Below are 23,834 nucleotides of genomic sequence, written 5' to 3'. Positions count from 1 at the left end.
GAACAATTTCCTATTGCAAAAGGAGTAGGTATTGACCCAGATCACAGATGAAATCACAAAATTTCTAGAAACCACTGAGAATGAAAATACGACGTACCAAAACCTGTGGGATGCAGCAAAGGCAATTATGAGAGGAAGGCTGATAATAATAAATGAACACATTAAAAAACAAGAGAGAATCATGGATGATATACTGAAACAAAACTTACACCAATTAGAGCAGAGTCAACAGAACAACCCCACTGATAGCAAGAGGATAGATATAATAAAAACCAGAGCCAAGATACAGGAGATAGAAAACAAGAAAACTATGGGAAAAAATTAATACCACCAAAAGTTGGGTTTTTGAAAGAATTAACAGAATTGACAAACCTCTGGCTAACCTCGCCAAAGAAAGGAAGGAGCAAATGACATCTGAAAGGATGAGGGATGAAACAGGGGACATTATAATGGACTCCAATGAAATTGAAAGAGTAATTACACAGTACTATGAAGGTCTATATTCTAACGAATTCAACAATTTGGAAGACATGGACAAATATTTGGAAACACAATCTCTACGTAGACTATCCCAGAGGGATGTCAACAACCTCAACAGGCTCATAGCAATGGAAGAAATGGACAACATAATCAAGGGATTACAAAAAAAATTCCCCTGGACCAGATGGCATCACAGGAGAATTGTACCAAGCATTCAGGGAAGAACTGGCACCAATTCTCTACAAACTCTTCCAGAACGCAGAAAAAGAGCAAAACTCCCAAACTCCTTTGACGGAGCTAGTATAACTTTGACACCTAAAGCGGGCAAAGATGCCACAAGAATCAAGAACTATAAACCAATATCCCTAATCAACATCGATGCAAAAATCTTTAACAAAATATTGGCCAACAGAATACAAAAACATATTAAAAAATAATTCACCATGCCCAACTGGGATTCATATCAGGGATGCAGAGATGGTTCAACATACCAAAGACCATCAGCATCATTCACCACATTGGCAGGAAAAATGATAAGAACCACAGGATAATATCAATAGGCACGGAAAAATATTCAACAACATCCAGCACGCATTCCTGTTTAAGACCCTTAACAAGATAGGAATAGAAGGAAAATCCCTCAATATTATACAATCCATATATGAAAAACCAACAGCTAATGTGGTAGTTAATGGAGAAAAGATGAAAACAATTCCACTGAAAAAGGGAACCACCAGACAAGGATGCCCCTTGTCCCCACTCCCATTTAACATTGTACTGGAGGTCTTAGCTAACAACGTAAGACAAAGGAAAGATATTAAAGTGTTCAGCTGGGGAAGGAAGAGGCAAAATTATCATTATTTGCAGATGATATGATTCTATATATTGAAGATCACTTAAACTCCACAAGTGGAGTGCTGGAAGCAATAGAGGAATATGGCAGAGTGGCAGGATACAAAATTAACAAACAGAAGTCTATTGGACTGCTCTACACATCAGACAAGACCACAGAAGAGACAATTAAAAGATAGTACCCTTTACAATTGCTAAGCACAAATTGAAATACCTAGGGATATACCTGACTAAAAAAATGAAAGATTTGTATGAGGAAAATTATAAAACACTATTTAAGAAATCAAGAGTGATCTCAACACATGGAAGAATATCCCATGCTCATGGATTGGCAGACTCCATATAGTAAAGATGTCAGTTCTTCCCAAGGCACTATCTAACTTCCATGCTATCCCAATACGAATACCACCATCCTTCTTCAAAGAACTGGAAAAACAGATTAACAACTTCATACGAAGGGGGAAGAAGCCCAGAATTAGAAGAGAACTCCTCAAGAAGAAGGACAAAGTGGGAGGGCTTGCTGTACCTGATTTTAGCACGTACTATAGGGCCACAGTAATTAAAACAATGTGGTGCTGGCATAATGACAGATATTCAGACCAATGAAAAAGAACTGAAGACCTAGAAATAAACACATCAGCATATAGGCAACAGATCTTTGATAAGGGCCCAAAAATATTAAAAGGAAAGCAGATGCCATCTTTAATAAATATTGCTGGAAAAAAGGGATATCTACCTGCAGAAAAATGAAGCAAGACCCTTACTTCACTCCATGCACAAGAATAAACAAAAGGTGGATCACCAACCTTAGATAAAATCCCAAACAATTAGGGCCGTTAAGGAGGGAATTGGGACAAACCTGAGAACCTTGGCACAGGGAATACATAGGCTTTCAGAAATAGGGAAGGATACAAATACAGAGGAGTCACAAAGAGACAAGTGGAATATACTGGAGATAAGACACCTGTGTATATTGAAATAATTCACCAAGAGAGTAATAAGAAAGTCCACTGATTGGGAAAACATCTCTAGCAATGACACATCAAACAAAGGCCTTTTTACTAAAATCTACAATACTTTCAAGCTTACAATAAGAGAAAAACTAATTGCCCACTGAGGAAGTGGGCAAAGAACCTGAACAGAAGTTTCACAGACTGAAATCCGAATGGCCAATATACATATAATAAAATGTACCCGATCATTAGCCATAAGATAACTACAAATCAAAACAACTATGAGATAACACCTAAGACCCTCAAAGATAGCCCAATCCAAAACGTCAGAAAGCAGCAAGTGTTGGAGGGGCTGTGGTGAGATAGGAACTCTCATCCACTGCTGGAGGACCTGTAGGTATGTACAGCCACTATGGAAATCGATTTGGTGATTTCTCAGATGAAAACTAAGTTACCATATGACCCAGTAATCCCCCTACCCAGAAAAGGCAAGAAACAAACCATGGCCAGACATCTGTGCTCCAATGTTCATTGCAGCACAGTTCACAATCGCAAGGAGTTGGAAACAACCCAAATTCCCATCAACAGATGACTGGATTAAAAACTGTGGTACATACAATGGAGTACTATGCATTGCTAAAAAGCAGCGATGAATTCATAAAGCATATCGCCGCATGAGAAGAACTGGAGGAAATAATGCTAAGTGAAGTAAGCCAAGCACCAAAGGACAAGTATAACATGATAACATGAGTCTTCTGAGGTAAGTAAATATATATATATATGGCTATGGCACAGGGGAAAAAAAACAACGGTATACAAACACTCCAGGGGTGAGGTCCAGGTATTATGGCAGGGGCCAGACCAAATCCAGGGGTATATATGGTAGGCAACTAAAAAAAAAAGAGGTGGAGAAAGGAAAGGGGAAAGAAAATAAAAGATGTGTGATGGGGGAATAGGGCACTGTCCCACTCAAGGGGAGGGTATTGTTTGTGTCTCCACAGGGAAAGAAAGACCAAATATAAAGCCAGTGCCAGACGAATGCAGTGTGCCATCAATGGTTTGGCCCCTGTGCCACCTACGTGGACAACTGCTCCTCACCCCAGAAGAATTTACTTGAGAAGATGGCTATGAAGCTGAAGCTAGGGGAGAGGGGCATGTCTGATCAGAGCAAATGGGAACAAATTAAGGGGGAGGAAGAGAGTGGAGCACATCATGGTCCATCAAGCCTGGAGGACGATATCCCCCTCAGAACAGCCAATGGACAGAGTGGACAGTATGGCTGATCCCACTATGAGACATGCCGTCCCTTGATAGCCCAGGCCCTAAGGGGGACAACACTGGAGACTCAGTGTCGGGACCAGACTGACCCTCTAAACACTGAGGCAAAGCAGTAAAAGTATGTGGCAGAGCAAATGTGGGAGCAGAGCAGGGAGCCCCTGAGGGAATACAAAGGACAGACTCTGGGCCAAAGCATGGTACCCCATTGGACCTGACTTAAGGACACGCCTAGAGATCAAAAATCAGACCTTGATCTATTTCCAGGTTTTTCTTTCTTTTTAATATATTTTTTAATTAATTTATTCTTCTATGGTTAATTGGCTTCTTTTTTTATTGTCATCGCTGTGTTCTCACCCATCGCCTATCTTGCTATGGCTTGATTTTTGGTGCATATAATTATTTCTAGAGAAGTATCTAGATAAGACAGACTGGGTAAATAGTCTGGAGGAGAAAACAATGGGATCAATGGTTCTGGGGGTATATGGGAGAGGGACATAAGGGGGTTAGGAGGTGGTACTGGCCAACCCAGGGACAGCGGAGCAAGAAGTGATCCAAAATCAGTGGGAAGAAGGGTGTGAGAGGCACGGTAGGGATTCATTAAGGGCAAGGTAACCAAGAGAAATTACTGAAACCCAAATGAAGACTGAGAAAGATAGTGGGGCAAGAAGAAAGTAAAAGAAAATAGAAGAAAGAACTAGGTGACAAAGGGTATTTACAGAGGTCTAAAGACTCAAATGTACATATGTAAATATATTTCTATAAGAGTGCGAGGAAGCAGATCTTTGTGCATATATTTATAGGTTTAGTATTAAGGTAGCAGATGGACATTGGGCCTCCACTCAAGCACTTACCCAATGCAAGAGCATGTTGTTCTATTAAATTGGCATTCCTGATGCACACCTTCCTGACATGGTAGCTGAAGAAAAAGGTGTGCATAAGCAAATGTGGTGAAGAAAGCGATGGTGCCCAGCTAGCAAAAGTTATGGTGTCTGGGGTCTTAAAGACTTGAAGATAAACAAGTGGCCATCTAGCTGAGAAGAAGCAGACCAGCCTGTCTGACCACAAGATGTAGAAGGGACCAGTTATTAGACATCAGAGAACTAAAAATCATATTAGTGGGTGCCCACCTTCCTGATATGATCATTGAAAACAAGCTTGTACATAGGCAAATGTGGTGAAGAGAGCTAATGGTGCCTGGCTATTAGCAGATAAAGCATCTGGGGTCTTAAAGGCCTGAAGATAAACAAGCGGTCATCTAGCTGAGAAGCACCAAAGCCCACATGGAAGAAGCATGCCAGCCTATTTAACCATGAGGTGTAGAAGGGACCAGTTAGCAGACATCAAAGACTAATAATCATATTAGTGGGAGCCCACCTTCCTGATATGATCAATGAAGACAAACGTGTGTATGAGCAAATGTGGTGAAGAAAGTTGATGGTGCCCTGCTATCAAAAGTTATAGCATCTGGGGTCTTGGAAGTTCAAAGATAAATATGTGGCTATCTAGTTCAGAAGCATCAAAGCCCACATGGAAGAAACACACCAGCCTTGTGACCATGAGCTGTTGAAGGGATCAGGTATCAAGGATCAAGAAACAATAAGTCATATCATTGTAAATGTGGGTGAGTGCAGGGTGGAGACTCAAAGCCCATCGGTAGCCAACCAGACACCCCCTTACTGAAGGGTTGTAGGGAGGAGATGAGCCATTCAGGGTGCAGGGTAGCAACGATGAAACATATAACTTTCCTCTGGTTCTTGGATGCTTCCCCACCACCACCATTCTCATGATCCCAATTCTACCTTACAAATCTGGCTAGACCAGAGGATGTACATTGGTACAGATAGCAACTGGAAACACAGGAATCCAGGACAGATGACTCCTTCAGGACGAGTGGTGAGAGTGGTGATGCCTGGAGGGTGGAGGGAATGTGGGGTAGAAAGGGTGAACTGATTACAAGAATCTATGTATAGACTTCTGCCTGGTGGATGGACAGCAGAGAAGAGGGCAGGGGGAGACGACAGACAGTGTAACATATGACAAAATAATAATTTATGAATTATAAAGGTTTCATGAGGTGGGGGAGGGGGGAGGGAGAGAGAAAATGAGCAGCTGTTATTAAGGGTTCAAGTAGAAGGCAAATGTTTTGAGAATGATGATGGCAACAAATGTACATTTGTGCTTGACACAATGGATGTATGTATGGATAGTGATAAGAATTGTATAAGCGCCCAATGAAGTGATTTTAAAAAAGTTAATTTTTAAATACCAAGAAATCAAATATACAATAAAACAGTGAGAATCAAATATATTACAATTTGGTTCACTTACTTGTAGAGGTGAATTATTTATAATGACTTTTAAAACTCAGTAACTTACACAACTCTAAAGAGATTATTTCATAGATAAAAAGATTCACAAAAAGATTTAAAATGGAGTTTAGTTATGATATGTGTAAGACAGATATTTACCTTTTTACCATAATAGTTTGAGAGTATAGCAAAATGGATATTATAATATAAAGTTATAAATAATTATGTTAATATTACTAGGAACAAAGTTTTTGTTTAACTAGAGATACAAATACAAAATTTAACTAAAAACATAGCTGATTCTTAAGTGAATAGGCTTCAGTATGAATTGATGGCATGCATATTTCTCTTGATTATGTATGTATGTACATGCTTACATATATATGCAGTTCCTAGCTTTGCCCACTGAAAAGCCCTAAAAATCATGACCAACCCTGGGGAATAAGCTGCTTTAGCATCCAGATCATGGTCTCTAAAAACTAATTTGAATTAATAGTCATTAGGGTTAGTTTTACAAATGATGGCTTACAACTAAGGCTGTAATAGGTCTTTAATTCATCTTGCATTTATTTCTGTGTATTTTATTTTATTGTGTTTCTTTATTATGTAAAATTAGAAAGTAAAGAAGCTGTCAATGATTAGAAGGGTTATATCAATAAAACACAAAATCCCTTGAAGAACTCCCACTATCCAAAGCCATGACTATTGAAACATCAAAAATAATGACAAAGGATTAAAATATGTCAGTTTGTAATTGATACTTAAGAAAAGGAATCCTTATTATTTACCTTCAGATGATTTTAAGGAACTAAAACTCATTATTCTTTAAATTACTTAAAAAATTACCTTAGGGTAAGCATATATAGAAGTGTTTAAATAAAACAATTCCAGTTAATAACAGAACAACATAATATAATAATGCACCATTTAAAATCTCTAATGAAATCATAAACCAGTATTGCTCAAACTATTAAATGAAAAGCCAATTGGAAATCTTATAATGGATGGATCAAGCTAAGAACACCTACATTCAGACTTAACATTGCAATCAGGCATTAAGTGATTTTTGGTATGACCTAATAGAAATACAAAATATCACTGGAGACACAGTGTGGGAATTGGACCCGATATGATTCCGCCTCACCAAGGCAAAACACTAAGGGGGTGCAACAGAACAGCAAGGGAATGAAGCAGCAAGGTCCCCAGGGAATGCTGAAGTTGGACTTTGGGGCCAGGGCATGCATGGTGTCCCAACAGACTGGACTGAAAAACACTCCTAAAGGCCAACAAATAGTCCTTGAACCAACTACAAGCTTTTCTTTCTTGTTTTGTATTTTGTCATTGATCTGTTGTTGTTTTGTTGTATATTGTTGTTTGGTTTTGCTCTGTCTTGTTTTTGTGCAAGTTATTATCTCCGCAAGTCTGTCTAAATAAGATACTGGATGAACTATCTGGAGGAGAATACAATGCGACCAACAGTTCTGAGGGACATGGGAGGGAGGTAAGTGAGGGGAAAGGTAGTGGTGTTAACAAACCCAGAGACAAGGAAACAACAAGTGATTCAAATCGGTGGTGTAGGAGGCCACGTAGGGCATAATCAAGGATAATGTAACCAAGAGGAATTACTGAAACCCAAATGAAGATGGGACTAGAGGAGAGTCAAAGGAAATAGAGGAAAGAGCTAGGAGGCAAAGGCCATTTGTAGAGGTCTAAATAAAGGCATGAACATATGCAAATATATTTACATATGATGAAGGGGAAATAGATCTTTGTGCATATATTTAAGTTTAGTAACAAGGTAGCAGAAGGACATTTGGCCTCAACTAAGTACTCCCTCAATGCAAGAATACTAGCTTCTATTAAATTGGCATTCTATGATTGCTCACCTTCCAGACACAACCGCTGAAGACAGAGTGGGTGAATAAGCAAATGTGGTGAAGAAAGCTGATGGTGCCGCCTATCAAAAGATATAGTGTCTGGGGTCTTAAAGGTTTGAAGGTAAACAAGCGGCCATCTAGCTCAGAAGCAACAAAGCCCACATGGAAGAAGCACACCAACCTGCGTGATCATGAGGTGCCGAAGGGATCAGTTTTCAGGCATCAAAGAACAAAAAATCTTATCATTGTGTGCTCACCTCCCTGATATGATCGCTGAAGACAAAGTGGGTGAATAAGCAAATATGGCGAAGAAAGCTGATGGTGCCCAGCTATCAAAAGATGTAGTGTCTGGGGTCTTAAGCGCTTGAAGGTAAAGAAGCAACCATCTAGCTCAGAAGTAACAAAGCCCACATGGAAGAAGCACACCAGCCTGTGCGATCACAAGGTGTCGAAGGGATGAGGTATCAGGCATCATCAGAACAAAAAATCATATCATAGTGAATGAGGGGTTTACTGCGGAGTGGAGACCCAAAGTCCATTCGTAGGCCACTGGACATCCCCTTATAGAAGTGTCTCCAGAAGGAGACGAGCCAGTCAGGGTGTGATGTAGCAACGATGAAACACACAACTTTCCTCTAATTCCTAAATGCTTCCTCCCGCCCCCCCGTCCCCCACTATCATGATCCCAATTCTACCTTACAAATCTGGCTTAGACTGGAGGATGTACACTGGTGCAGATAGGAACTGGAAACACAGAGAATCCAGGGTGGATGATCCCTTCAGGACCAGTGGTGTGAATGGTGATACTGGGAGGGTGGAGGAAGGGTGGGTTGGAAAGGGGGAACTGACCTACTCCCTCGGGGACGGACAACAGAAGGGTGGGTGAAGGGAGATGTAGGACAGGACAAGATATGATAAAATAATAATTTATAAATTATCAAGGATTCATGGGGGAGGGGAAAGCGGGGAGGGAGGGGAAAAAAGAGGACTTGATGCAAAGGGCTTAAGTGGAGAGCAAATTCTTTGAAAATGATGAGGGCAATGAATGTAGAGATGTGCTTTACACAATTGATATATGTATGGATTGCGATAAGAGTTGTGTGAGCCCCTAATAAAATGATTAAAAAAATAAATAGAGAATATCACTTCAGAAGTATTCTTGGAAGATATACCATTTCTGTTGCTGGGTAAGCCAGGAGGAGTAACTTCCCATTGGGGTAAAAAACAAAAACGCTTAACAGTTAACAGTACTTATATAGAACCCAAGGAGAAAATACACCTGGCAGTGTATTCCTCAATGGACACTTTGCCCAAGTTTCTATCTATCCTTGGTGAACCAGGTAGTCTACAATAGGTACACAACATCCTTCATAGGCCACACCAGAAGGATTCAATGTGAAAACCAAACTATATGAACTGGGATTTACCTCAAACTCACCTATTGCAGATTTAGGTAACCAATATACTCTCTTCGACTTTAAAGTTGAAACACCCTAGTGTGAGAAAAAGTGGGTAACTGCTATCCCAAGGGTATGGAATTGGAGTATGTTAACAGGTCTTTGGATTAGATCTCTTGTTTTAAGGGTACCCAAGGAAAAGTGGCCTAGGACTATCATATATTTACTATTTTAATGCCTCCCCCTTGCTTCTTATGACATGCATTAATCTACTAGGCATAGTTCTAATGAGTGAATAAGTGATAGTGAAGTGTTTCCCTAACACCAATTCCCACTGTTTGTGTAAATAGTATCCAGTCACTTAAAAGTTTAATCTGTACAAGTCAACAATTCATGTACTGCAGTCTGAAGATGGTCTATACTGGCATAATTTCCTTTTTACTGTGTTTTAAATTCTATACCTTTTAACTCAATTATCCACTCAACAGAATTACCTCATGCCCCAGATAATATGCTCTATCATAAAATGATAATAATGTCTCTACAGTGAACCAAAGAAATGTATAAACCATAGATAATATGAATGGATTTGGCACTTAATTCTAACCCCGATCTAAGGGCAATTAGTTCTTTTTGTTGTTGTTGTTGTTTTGCCTCAAAAAGTGACATGTGTTCAAATGAAAAAAAAAACCAACAGACAAGATGTCTACCCCTTGGCTTCTTTTCCCTCCCCCCTCTTCCTGTGGTTTGTCCTCAACTCCCCAAGATTAAACCCTGGCCAGGGCTAGGCAGGAACAATTAGTTCTTAGGACATGGCCCTGCTTGATGCTCACCCTCATGAAGAGACCACTGAAGATATGGGTGCTGTGCTAGTTGAGTTTATTGTGCCAACTAGGCCAATGGGAACATGTGGGAAAAGTTGGGCATGGTCACAGCTTGATGGTGGACAATGGAAAATAATAAAGACAGCTGGCATCCCATCTCCCTTTTGCTCTCCAGTGATCAGAGCAGAGGTCTGCTGCTTTAGCTAGTTCTCTGGATGTGTCTCAACCTGTGTGCTACATTACATGTGGGCCAAGCCAACTCATGGATCATGCCACGAGAGCTTGAGTCTCCTTCAACACCTGCTTTGTCATGCTGCTGGTGTGTGCATTGTTTGAGCTTGAGTCTGGTGGATCCTGTTCCCGTACTTGAGTTTGATAAGCTACTAACTGTTGCTGACCCAACCTGCTGTCTGCTTCCTGAGAGCAGCAGGCGCTGCCTACCAGGCCTGAGGGAAGATTCCACTGTCTCCTTCCTTGACCTAGGACCCAGAAGCCCATGAGTGTCAAAGGTCTTCCAGTATATTAACTCTTCCATGAGAGTGAGTTGAAGTGAGCCCTCTATATAGCTGTATGGACTAATTAGCTGTTTTATTCCTTCTCACCGTACAAACCTATATCTCCTAGTTTTGTTTCTCTAGAGAACCCTGCCTAACACAGCTGCTATTGCGAAGTGTGGTAAAGAAACCAGATGGTGGCCAGAAAGAATAGCATCTGAAAGATGCTTCACAAAGGCTTCAGAAAGAATAGCATCTGCAGTTTTAAAGAATTGTCTTCAAACAAGCAGGTATCTAAGTGAGGCATGAACTAAAGGCATATGTAAATTAACAAATAACAATAAACAACAAATCTAAATAATAATATAAATATATAATAAATCCAAAGGCGAGAATATTATCAGATCTTAAATTATGAATGTCCTGTATGCAGAAAAGCTATGGATGGCAACAGATGATGAAATCTATTTGCGGAGTCCACATAGGTATTAAACCTCTAGTGAGTCTTCTCTGATCATAGTCAAGGGGTGTGAATAGACTTGCTATCAAACAGAGAGCACTGTAAAGTTGATTATAGCAGACGTAGTGAGGTAAAAACATAATACTTTATTACTTGATCTCCCTTTGACCTGTTTTAAAGTTGTTTCAGTTTTTAATATTTTCTGTTTCTTCCTTTGAGGTTCTTCTGTTTTGTCTACTCATTGTTGGTTTTTGTTTATTTGCTTGCTTTCTATGATTTTCAGTGTATGAAATCCAGGATGGGCTAATCGAGAAAACCAGCAATTGGACTGATAATTTTTGAAGGGCAAGGTAGGTGGAGGACAAGAGAAAATGGGAGACAACAACAATGTTCTCAAATTGATTGGTGGTGATTAAAAATACCTTAATATAACTGAATGATTAAATTTTATGATATGTGAAGTATATGCTAAAAAACCTATTCTTTTAAAAAATTGTTATATTTCTGAAAAATACTGCAGAACTCCCACCCAACACACACACACACAAATTTAAACATTATAATAAAATAATATAGACAATAAACCAATGGAATAGAAGACTAAAACAAACTCATTCCTATAGAACTTGTTATGAGAAATCTAGCACTTTGTAAGGGCAAAATATTCAGTAAGTGGTGTTGGCACGATTGATTATATGCCAACATAAGAATGTGAACATGCCTCTAACTCCTAAGAAAGTAGGATACACAGTTTGCAAAAACTGTATAACACATATTCATGGAAATAAATTAGTGGTCTACAACTCGTTTGTACTAATAATACTTAGAATTCATTATATAAATCTAGGCTTACTCACTTGGTTAAGTATTAATCAGTGGGGAAATGGTCTAACAGAAAATAAAATTTAGGGAATTATGGAAATAAAAAAATACCTATAAAAGAAGATTCCTCCGGTATCAGTAGAAAAGTAAAGTCATTTATAGCTATATCTATAGCATATTTCTTTTCTTTTTCTGTAAGTTTTCTGCAAGCCATTTGGATGTCCCAAAACACTTGTTTTCTCATTCTTTTATTAAAAATTTATTTTATATATTTATGAAAATATTCCTGAGCTTAAACTAAGTATTATTTTAAGAACACTCAACCTGTTTTAAATACTGTTTAGACTCTTTTATTTTCCAAATTAATTCTTCTTTAAATTTCTTCTCTTAAAGTTAGTTTTGATCATTCTTCTGGCTTCTATATTTCTGTTTGTATGGCAATAATTCAACTAATTTGAGCTTATTTTCTATAAAGTTCCCATCTACTTCTGTTCCAAACTTACTGTTTACATAATATAATTGAACAGATATCAAAAAACAAAGTATGTCATTTTAGAAATCTCAACAACTAAAGAAAATACTCATTTGAAAAGTTTATGATTAAAGGTTATGGAAGTGCTGGTCTAGTAAATTAAGAAGTATGTACAAGTAGAAATGATTCTCACATGAGTGATCTGATGAGATGTTGTGTGGAACCAAGACAAAGTCATCCATGTCACCAGAAGAGTTCTTGCTACTAGCACTGGTAGAGTCGTTGGACACTTGTAGATAGTTGGGAGGGCCCAATGGAGGGGAAGATAAATTTTCTTCCTGAATTTGCTGCATATCTGGAAGGGTCTAAAATTAACAATAGGAAATTGAAATTGGTCTAATAACCTAATGTAAGCCAGAATAATCATTAAATGAAGGAATACCTACCTCCCCCCACCTCACCCCCAGGCATAAAGTCCAATCCAATAAAAAAGTGGAAAAAGATTTTCCCCTTAGAAAATCACATTTCAATAGCATCTTTGCACAAAGACTTCAAAATTGTTCTTCAAAAGTCAGACCTTGGGGTTTGGAGCTGGTAGGGAGTAGGGTGCAAAAGACAAAAGTTAGAACTAAAAATACTATTCATCACATATACAGTCTGCCTCTCCTAAAATGTTTGAGGTGAGTTTTTATTATGTCAATATCTCAAGTCTCCAACTCATAGTCTAACAAAAAGAAAAAAAGGAAGTTCACTTAATAACAAACACAAAATGTCCAGGGACTTTATACTAATGACCAAACTAAACCAAACCCACTGCCATCAAATCAATTTTGATGGAAAACAACCCTATATAGAAAGCAAAGTAAAACTATTCCTTTTGGGTTTCTGTGGCTATAAATCTTTACAGGAGTAGAAAGTGTCATCTTTCTTCCACAGAGCAACTAATGGATTTGATCTGCTGACCTTATGATTAGCAGTGTAACATGTAATCTACTGCACCACAAAACAAAACCCCGCTCCAAACTCATTGGTATTGAGTCAATACTGACTCATAGTGACCCTACAGACAGGCAAGAATTGCCCCTGTGAGTTTCCAAGAGTGTAACTTTTTCCAGTAGTAGAAAGGTCCATCTTTCTCCTAAGGAGTTGTGGATGATTTTGGACTGCTGACCTTTCAGATCAGAGCTCAATGTGTATCCACTAGGCCACCAGAGTCTATACCATCAAAGCTCCTTAAATAAATGAAATCTTTTAAACACACATTATCACGATGGCCCAACCTCTGAGGTGTCTGTTGTTGCACTGCTGCCACCGCCGCCACCACCGCCACATCCACTGCTGCCCCTCCTATCCTGTGCCCACAGTTTCCTCTGGTGACATACTCAGGGTACCTCAAAGAGCAAATAGAGTACCTTACTGATTCCTGGTTCCTACTACATGCCAACCATGTTACTCACAATTTTTTATCATTCTGGTAATAGAGATAATTTATTATCAATAACTTCTCAAACCTCGAGGCCCAATATTATTGATTATCCAAGAGAGAAGAAGCCTGCCAGTAGAAACTAGATATAAAGAAATTATGGCTAGATTACATATGTTGGGATTTCTGGTGGCAGAGTGGGTAACGTGTTGGACTGCTAGCCACAAGGCCAGTAGTTAAAAACCACCAGCTGCTCTGTGGGAGAAAAATGAGACTTCTTACTTCCATTAAAGATGTATAGTCCCAGAAACCTAGAAGGAGTTCTACTCTGTCAGTACAGGGCTTTTATAAGTTGGAATCAACTCATAGTTACTTAGTTGGTCAGTGAGTGTCTGAGTTTACATATGTTAAGTTACTGGGTGATCTCTGCTTACTTCTTTAAAAAAAATTCATAAGCACAGTCAACTTATAGGCATTCTGTGTATTGCCAGAAGTACCTCAGCAGCAGACAAACTTTGACTTTCTTCCATGGTCAACTACGAAACTTAAATAGTAAAGAAAGTAAAGCTCACCTAAAATACCATATATACTCAATGTATAAGCCAAGTTTTACAGCACACTTTTAATTCAGTTTCTGTGGTAAAATTAGGTGCCTTGGCTGATATTTGGGTTGGCTTATACTCGAGTACATATGGTAAGTGGTTGAAGTCAGCAATTTTTATGAAGGCTCCCCTACACTGTGGTTGAGAACAAAATACTTCAACCTGTTTACTGCACTAGTGGGCAGAGGTACATTAATCCAAGCATCAGTTTAGTTTTATCAGTACCTTGAAGTATAGTTCAGAGCAATCAGTCCAATTGTAACACAATAAGCACTAAAAGCAGTAAAAGAAGATCTAAATCACATTGTGGAGATGCTGAAACTTCTGAAAGACTACAGTAAACTTAAAGGTTTCATGTTATGTAAACCCCTAAACTCAACTCAGTAAAGAACAAAGACTGTTTCCTCAGGAATTTGAAAACAATATTTAGGTCCATTGTTCATAATAATAATAAGATTGAAACTATTAAGGGAGAATAGAATAAAAATGATGACCTTCATGACATAATGACCAACATCACAATGGATTCAATGTATTATAGATAATGTAAGAATTAAAAAGGTAATGTTCAAGAATAAAATCTTGTTACTTCACTGCAAACTATGATTTCTTAGAAAACTTTTCCAACTCTTCCTTGGACCAGAAAAGAAGAGTAAAGCAGATCTCCAAATCTGGTCTCCCTGGGTATTGTTATGTAATGTAAAACCTCCTGCAAGACTAAAACTAGAGTAGACTCAAAAGCCTAATTGCTCTTTATAAGATTTAAGTTTATTTTTTAAAATAGGTCAGCTTGTTACACTATTCTTGCTGGACTTGAGAGGCACTTTATGTCAGCACACAAGAAATTAATTACCCTGGAGGACCAGGTACAGCCACTAATTTAGTTTCTAAGTTGGGTTTTCTAGAACAATCATAAGCTTTTATTCTTTTCAATATAGGCCATTCATTATATATAACTATAAGTGTTTTTGATTATCTTAAGTATACATTAATACATAAACAGGGAAAAAAGTTGTTACGAAAATAAGGGATAGGTATAACTTGATTAAATTACAAAAACAAAATTCTTGAGCTATATTAAAATCTCTTTAGAAAAATGTGCTCCATCATCAGGAATTCCTCAGAGTCCTATAACAACGAGCAGAACTTTTAATGAATATTTAATCATATTTTACATTTTGAGTGTTCCCCCTTCAACTGCAACTTTAAATTAAACCTCTCTTCCCCTGTTCCTCTCCTTGCTCCCTGTTATGAATGCCAGGTGCTCAAGCCTAATAAGTTAATGCTGAAAATAATTCATTGTTGTTCATTGTTGTACTGCTAACCTAAACTTAAGTATAAGGAATTAGCCAAAAGAAAAACCAGATGTACTGACACCAAAAAGGTATAAAACCTTGACCATATGGCAGATGGAAAGGTAGTCTTAGAGAAATAGCTCACTAACCTTTCAGATGTGTTAATAAAAGGTATGCTGATTTTCACCCATCTCTGTGATTGACTGTACCAGCTGGGGATTGGACTTTTATTTTGGTTTCAGCACTTTAAAACTTTTTCTGCCATGCCTACTACACAGATTAAAATAGAAGGTACAACAGCTTTCCTCTGAGATTACCTTATAAATTGTCTCAGTTAGTTTATTTTCAATTCATCTGCAGACAACTCAATTTAGGGGTACATAGCTGTGGTAGTTACATAATCTTGTATCAACTTGAAGGTATTAAAAGTGAAGAGGGCTCAAGTTTAGCCTGTCAATCAGGACACAGCTTGATGATATCTTGTGGGTGTGACTGTCTCCTGAGGAGGATTCTGGAAACTTCTCTATCTGTTTCACCTTCCTGTTGACAAGACACACTGAGCCACAGGGAGACCTGCACCAGTCCCATGATGCTTCCACCACCATTGGATCCATAGACTTTTCACCCACCAGCCTCCGATCTTCCTGCATGGGTCTGGAAGAGAGATTTTTGGACTAGTATTTGACTTATGGGCAAATATTAGATTTATTGACTTGATCTGGGTGGGGCTGGAATGTTTTCTTAATATATAATTGTTCTTTGATATAAAGCTCTTAAACATGTGAGTGGCACTGGATTTGTTTCTCTAGTCAACCTACTCTAACACAATTTCTAAAATTTAATTCAAAGGTATTATTTAGTCAAAATGGTAAATATTTCCCCACTTAAAAGGACCATGTGGTAACATTAATGTCCCTAGTAAACTCCCTTAATCATGGGTAGTGACTGAGTTCTGTGAGGCCACTGCAATGATTGATTGAATCCAGTATAGAACAGAGTGGCATGAGAGGAATGGCTGGTGTCAGAATAGGTAAAGAAAGGTGGTGGTAAGGGGTGGGGAGACATGTCTGAAGGTGGCAATAGGAAAGCCAGAGGTTAGATATGGCTCCTCCACATCTTCCTCAATTACTATGGATGTCTTAATCCATTGTAATTCATTTCCTGCCTCCAAATCTCCAATACAATTGCTTTTCTTATGCTAACACTGATTTCTTATTGTCAACTCCAGTGGACACTTCCTCTATTCCCTAAGTCACTGATGAGCTGCTAAATACACCCTGCACACAATTCTAATGACATTTCACTTTCCTTTAATGGCTGCATCCTCTCTTTTCCTCCTAGTCCTGTCTCTGATGAGCTATAAAACCCAACCCACTGTTGTTGAGTCAATCTTAAATCATAGGGACCCTATAAGGTAGAATAAGACTACCTCATAATATTTTCAGTGTAATTTTTATAGGAGTCAAATGATACATCTTTCTCTACCAGAGAGGCTGTACATTCAAATTGTCAACTTTTCAGGGAGTAGCAGATACGCAACATTGCACTATCAAGCTTTAGACCTTATATTCACTAAACATATGGCCATGTCTGTATATTAACTCATCCTCATTATTGAATGTTTTGTCACTTCATCATTATCGATCTATTCAGTCACCACCACGTGTGTATCAATCCTTAGTATGACTAAACATGTCCTAATAAGGCAGACGATGGACATTATACACAAACTTCTGATATCCTCCTACTCTGTTTCCTTTTTCGTTTTACTGTAAGCACTAGCTTTAATAATAACCTTCTAAAATAAGTGTGTCCATCAAATAATTTACTTTCTAAATATACTTATCGTCTACCAACACTTCCTCCCTTTGCCTCTGAGTTTGCCATTCTGTTCCCTTTTCTAATAGTTCTAGCTGAGCTATTGTTTTGCTTTATCTGTCCAATCATCTCTATTCAACAAAGCTCCAATATACTCTTCTAAGTCAGAGCAATTTCCAATTCCATGTTTCTTCTACTGGTCCCTCTTTCTTTTTCTCATCTCTTAGTCACAATACTTATGTTTTACAAGCTTCTTCATCCACTCTCCCACATTCTGATTCTTCCCTGCTGCTCCTTTCTTTAGCATACACTTTGCTGTTCATGTTGCATAACTCATTATACCAAATAGATATATAATAATAGCTACCATTATACTTACTATAGCCTGGGCACCTTCCATATAGTACCATGACCACATTGGGAGTGAAGGCTTAATAGGTCTATGTTACAGGTGTGGAAAGCAAGGCTCATCTTCTCTTGGATAAGTGACTTGACCATGTTTACAGAGTGATATAGCAAGCAGCAGGGTCAGGGGGGAAACCAATTCTCTCTGGCTTTCTTTCTTTTTTTTTTTTTTTTAAAGATCATTTTATTGGGGGTTCTTACAGTTCTTATAATAATCCATACATCAATTGCATCATTCATATTTGTACATATATTGCCATAATCATTTTCTAAATATTTACTTTGCAATTTAGCCCTTTGTATCAGCTCCTCTTTTTTTTCTCCTTCTCCGCACCCTCGTGATCCCTTGATAAATTATAAATTATTGTTTTCATATCTTACGCCGACCACTATCTTCCTTTACCCACATTTCTGTTGTTTGCCCCCTTCAGGTTGTGTGTGAGTAAGTGTGTGTGTGTGTGTGTGTGTGTGTGTGTGTGTGCATGTGCATTTATGTGTGTTATGTGTCAATCATTATGATCAGTTCCCCCTTCCTCCCCTTCTTCCCTGTCCTTCTCCCTACCCTCCTGGTATCACTACTCTTTCTGTTCATAACGGATTTATCTGACCTGGATTCCATGTGTAGTGGGTTCTTATCTGTACCAGTGTATGTGCTCCAGTCTACCCAAAACTGAAAGGCAGGATAGTGGGGGGTGAGGAAAAGTCAAAGAACCAGAGGAATATTGTGTTTCATCGGTGCTCTACTGCACCCTGGTTGGCTCATCCCTTCCTTGTGATCCTCTGTGAGGGGAGGTCCATTGTCAACACTGCCTGGCTTTCCAAGGAAGTCCATAGTCCTTTATGTCAACACAGTTCTCTATCCAACCGACTCCAAACCTGTTGCTTTGTATTCCGGTCTGAAAAGAGCAATACACAAAGCTTCCCTCATTCCTTAATTTCTTAAATGGACAAGAATATAAGTATTATTGGCACATTTGCTGTTTGTTTGATTTGATTTTGCCAAATTGTACAAGAAAGGTTATTTCCTCCTTTTCCAACTCATCTGTTTGCAACTCACTTGTAACAAAATATTTATGATGTGGCAGGCAAGTTCTTTTTTCATTTATTCTGAAACAGGTTTATGAAGCAGGTAAAGTATATTTATAATACCTTAGGGCTGTAGAACTACAAGCTTTTAACTTCAAATTGCTTCAATCACTAATCAAACAATCTCATTCAGTTATGACTCCCTAACTTTCTGCCAACAAAAGTGAAGAAAAATATGTTTGCCAGACTAAACTACCAAATACAATGCCAAACCTCAAGAGGGTCACAACAACCTTCACAGGTTACAACAGAATATATATTTAAAGAAGCAATTAAACTAGAGGAAAGCTAGCCATGAAGTAAACTGCTACTGACTTCAGAGAGAGGTACAGACTTGAGGGTAAATTTTAAAGAACCAGTAATTACAATTAAGAGATTATAAATCTGTGAAATAGAGCTCAGAAGTAACACTTTCATCCTTAGAAATCCTTTGTATAATAAACTGATGGGTACATGGCTCAGGTAAAATGAACATTCAAGTATCATTTCCAAAATTTTATAGGGTAAAAAAACTAGGAAGTACTGAACTCCACTCAGTAGAAAATAGACCAGAGGGGGTGATGACACTTTTTACCAAAGCTTACAGAGCTAACTAAGGATAGGGCCCCAAATGTAAGCCTAGTTGACCAAATGGCAATGATCTTTTGCCTCAACCTCTGCTGCTATGTAAACATATAGATAAAAATAATCTCCATGTTATTTGCAGGTTTTGTTGGTGAAGTGATACAATTACACTGTGAAATAGTTCTTTATTAACAAAACTTACTGATGGAGAGGAAAACCGACAAGATGGAGAACTGCCATAGGAGCTTCCAGTGACAGAACCACCATTTATGGGTATGGGAACTGGGCAAGCTAGAGGAAGAAATCACAGATAAAGAAGTGTATCAGTTTGTAATCCAATTAGATAATTTTAATAGCGGGGTGAGTGGGGTGGAGAACATCTTCTTAGGGAGTACCAAACATTGGTATTTACTTACTACAGTGAAACCTATGAGACCTGGAAATCAACAAGACTGCCATATGTTTCTGTTTTATTCTGCCTTGGGTAGAGTGTAGTCTTTCCACTTTTCTACTTCGGGGGAGGGGGGTGAATTTAGTTTTACATCTCTAAAAACTTTCCACTTCAGTTTCTTACTTTCCCTGGTTTTACTGTATACATTACAATTTTCTTGTATAAACTCCAAAGTGCAACAAATACTAAATATATTTCAGTGAGGTCTTAGAAGCAGAAGCTATTAAGTATCTAAAACAAGAGCAATTATAACTAGACAAGCAAATAAAATGAGTTTGGCAATAAAAAAAACAAAAACAAATTATCCTTTAAGTTACACTTATTCACAAAGTAACAATGCATACATTGAGTACTTACATTTTTTTACTGGAACTTGCTCAAGAAAAGGATGGCTAAAAAATGCTTCTGTAATGAAAAATGAGAATGTAAAGCTTAAGCTGATAGGTTAATCTTTTCAAAGAATTTAATATAATGTCTGAGAACATAAATCTGTATTTCTATTAAATGTAACAGCTATAATTTATACAAAATTATTGAAATTAGTTTTTTAATTAAAAACTTAAACAATCATGATTTTTCAAAGCAAAATTTGTCAGCTTTTTGCCATTCTTAAGTAGACAATCCATGGAATTATTATAAATGCCAAGTTTTGGCTATGAAGACATGAGTTGGAGAAATGAAGATAAAAATAAACTTTACACACACACACACACACACACACACACACACACACACACACCACCCGATAAAAGAGGAAGAAAGGAAAAGATCAAACACAAATACTAGGAGAGGACAGTCACTAATCTACATTTAGATTTAATTACACTGAATATCAATGGTGTAAACACACCGATAAAAGACAAAGAACAGCAGACTGGATTAAACAACAAAACCCATCAATTCTGCCTTTAAGAGACACATCTGAAACTCACAGACAAAAATTGACAAAGGCTGGCAAAATATTTACCAAGCTAATGGCAATAAAAATAATCAGGGTGGCAATATTAATCTGACAAAATAGACCTCAAGGTACATGATATAACAAGTTATATAATGTCCATACATTATATAATGCTCAAGGGATCAATAAACCAAGAATTCATAAAAATAATAAACATTTTGCTCAACAAAAGACCCTCAAAATTTATCAACCAAATCTTCAAAGAGATAAAATGAGAAATCACCAGATCAACAATTATAACAGGTGATTTCAATACACTGCTCTCAAAGAAAGGTAGATCAACAGGTAAGAAATTCAATAAAGAAAATGAAGAGTTGGAACAACACAATCGAACAACTCAACCCCCTAGACATTTATAGAACTCTCCAACCAACAGCAAAAGAAATGCATTCTTCTCCAATGCTCATATTCGAAAACAGACCATATGCTAGGTCATAAGGCAAGCTTGAGAAAATTCAAAACACAGAGATCATTCAAACCATCTTCTCTGACCACAGTGCCATAAAGCTGGAAATTATGAATAGAAAGAACAAAGACAAAATACTTGGAGACTCAATAAAACACTACTCAAAAAAGACTGCAAAACAGCCTCAATTAGAGAGGAAATTAGGAAGTTCCTAGAATCCAATGAGGATGAAACCACAACACACCCAAAACTTAGGGACTCAGCACAGGAAGTTATCAGAGGTCACTTTATTGCAATAAATACACACATTTTAAAAAGGCAAGAAGTACGCTCAACGCAGTAACACAGCATCACCTGCAATTAGAACAGTGTCAACAGCATAATCATTCCAACAGCAAAGGAAAGGAAATCATAAAAATAATTAGAGCGGAAATAAATGAACTGGAAACAGAAGAACAATGGGAAAAATCAACAAAGCAAAAAGTTGATTCTTTGAAAGGATCAACAAACCACCAACAAATCACTAACACAACAAATGTTGGAGAGGGTGCAGTGAGATAAGAACCCTATCACTGCTGGTGGGCTTGTAGATATGTATAGCCACTGTGGAGGGTGACATATGATACTTAAAACAGATGGCAATTGAAATGCCCTATGCTCCAGCAATACCATTCCTGGGCATATACCCCAAAGAAAGAAACAGACCACAAACAGACGTTTACTCCCCCATATGAGCAGCATAGTTCACAATAGCAAGAAGCTAGAAACGGCTAAATTCCCATCAGTAGAAGACTTGATAATAAAAAATCTGGTAGGTACACACAATGGAATACTACACAACCTAAGACAGTGATGAAACCATAAAACATCTCAAGCCATAGAGCAGTGGTTCCTTCCTAATGCTGCACCCCTTTAATACATGCAGTTCTTCATGTTGTGGGGAACCCAGCCATGAAATTATTTTTGTTGCTACTTCATAACCGTAATTTTGCTACTGTTATGAATCATAATGCAAATATTTGATATGCAGGATGTATTTTCATTGTTACGAATTGAACATAATTAAAGCACAGTGATTAATTAAAATATGTAATTATATATTGTGAAATATTTATGCATTTTTCAATGGTCTTAGGCGATCCCTGTGAAAGGATCATTCGACCCCAAGAGGGGTCATAGCCCACAAGTTGAGAAACACTGTAATAGAGGGATCTGGAAGACATTATGCTGAGTGAAATAGTGAAAGTCGTCAAGCACAAAAAGGCGGACAAACATTATATGAGTCCACAGTGACATGAACAAGCGGCATAATAGACACAGGCTCAGCCTTCTGGCTGTGAGGCCAGACAGCCTGGGAAGAGCCTGACCGACACCAATGAACCATACACCATCCACCCTAAGTAAATATTGTGTAGGTCACTTGGGCAAAGGGTGTTTCACATCAGCTGGGATCAAATAGTGGTGGGAAGGTGGGGTGATGCTGTCTGCTGAGTGTGCCATGTGGATGTTTTTCCTTTTTTGGTGGTGGGGGGTGTATGAAACCCAGAATTGATGAACCTATAGGGACAGCAAGTAGAATAAGGATTTTGTGGGGAGGAAGGTTCAGTGGTGGTGGTGGGATGAAAGGGTGAGGATGTCCAGGAGTCAATGTAGAAATTTAATGCCTGGAAACTGGTAGCAATTACACAATTCTATTGATGTAATTGGTGAGTGGTAATGAAAAATAACCAAGGCTTGGGATTTATACACATATCATCCAGAGTTCAGTCACGTCCACTAGAATTGTATAATTGCTACCACAATCAGTTTCCAAACATTCTTTTTCTACATGGACTCCTTTGTTTAGGCTTTCAGTATTTGATAATGCTTCGAAGTTATGGATAAGGTTTTCAAAGGCTTCTTCTGAGATGGTAGGAAAACAAGTTCCTTGTTGTCCTTAGTTTGGAAGTTCTCCTGAAACCTGTTTATTCTGGGTGACTCTGCTGGCATTTGGAGTATCAGTGACACAACTTCTAGCATCGCAACAAACAAACTAACACAATACTACATACTGACAGACAAGTGGTACATATATTTGTACAAATCTTTCTCCTAAGTTATTCTTAAATATTTCATCTTTTGTGTGCTTATTAGAAATGCTACTGTTTCTTGAATTACATTTCTGAGCTCTCTTCACTAGTATTCAATAGAATTTGTTGATCTTGCATCCTACCACATTGCCAACACTTTTTGTTTCCAGCCATTCCTTTATTGACTCTCTAGTTTACTCAACACAATCTTATCATCTGCAAATAGAATTTTACTTGTCAATTTGTGTACTTTTGATTTCTTTTTCTTTTCTAATTGCTCTGTAAGACATTCAGGAAATGTTGAATGAAAGTACTGATAAAGAGCATCCTTATCTGGTCCCTGTTCACAAAAGTAATGCTCTCCGTTTTGCCCTGTTGAATGAAATATTATCTGGTTGTTTTGACATATAGCTTTTATTGAGTGGAGTAATTTCCCTTCTAGTCCTATTTTACTTAGTGTTTTTATCTGGATTGTGTTTGGATTTTTTTTCAAACATTTTTTTAGGGACTCATACAACTCATCACAATCCATACAT

The 23,834-nt window shown here is 37.9% G+C and overlaps 1 protein-coding gene across 3 annotated transcripts in view; it reads right to left on the bottom strand.

Annotated features, from left to right (window-relative positions):
• The window catches only part of ULK2 (unc-51 like autophagy activating kinase 2), a 212,393-nt gene that overhangs the window by 127,437 nt on the left and 61,122 nt on the right, over positions 1 to 23,834 (bottom strand). For all 3 annotated transcript variants that reach the window (XM_075546767.1, XM_075546766.1, XM_075546768.1), the window contains 3 exons: positions 20,220 to 20,267; positions 19,614 to 19,702; positions 12,412 to 12,583 (listed from right to left, as the gene is read on the bottom strand). In XM_075546767.1, the coding sequence (XP_075402882.1) occupies positions 12,412 to 12,583; positions 19,614 to 19,702; positions 20,220 to 20,267 (309 nt within the window). The remainder of the gene's footprint in view (positions 1 to 12,411; positions 12,584 to 19,613; positions 19,703 to 20,219; positions 20,268 to 23,834) is intronic.

The sequence above is a fragment of the Tenrec ecaudatus genome, chromosome 4, assembly GCF_050624435.1.
Source record: "Tenrec ecaudatus isolate mTenEca1 chromosome 4, mTenEca1.hap1, whole genome shotgun sequence".
In the NCBI taxonomy this organism is placed as follows: Eukaryota; Metazoa; Chordata; class Mammalia; order Afrosoricida; family Tenrecidae; genus Tenrec; species Tenrec ecaudatus.
Note: the sequence above shows the minus strand (reverse complement) of the source record. Positions and strands in the feature narration are given on the sequence as shown.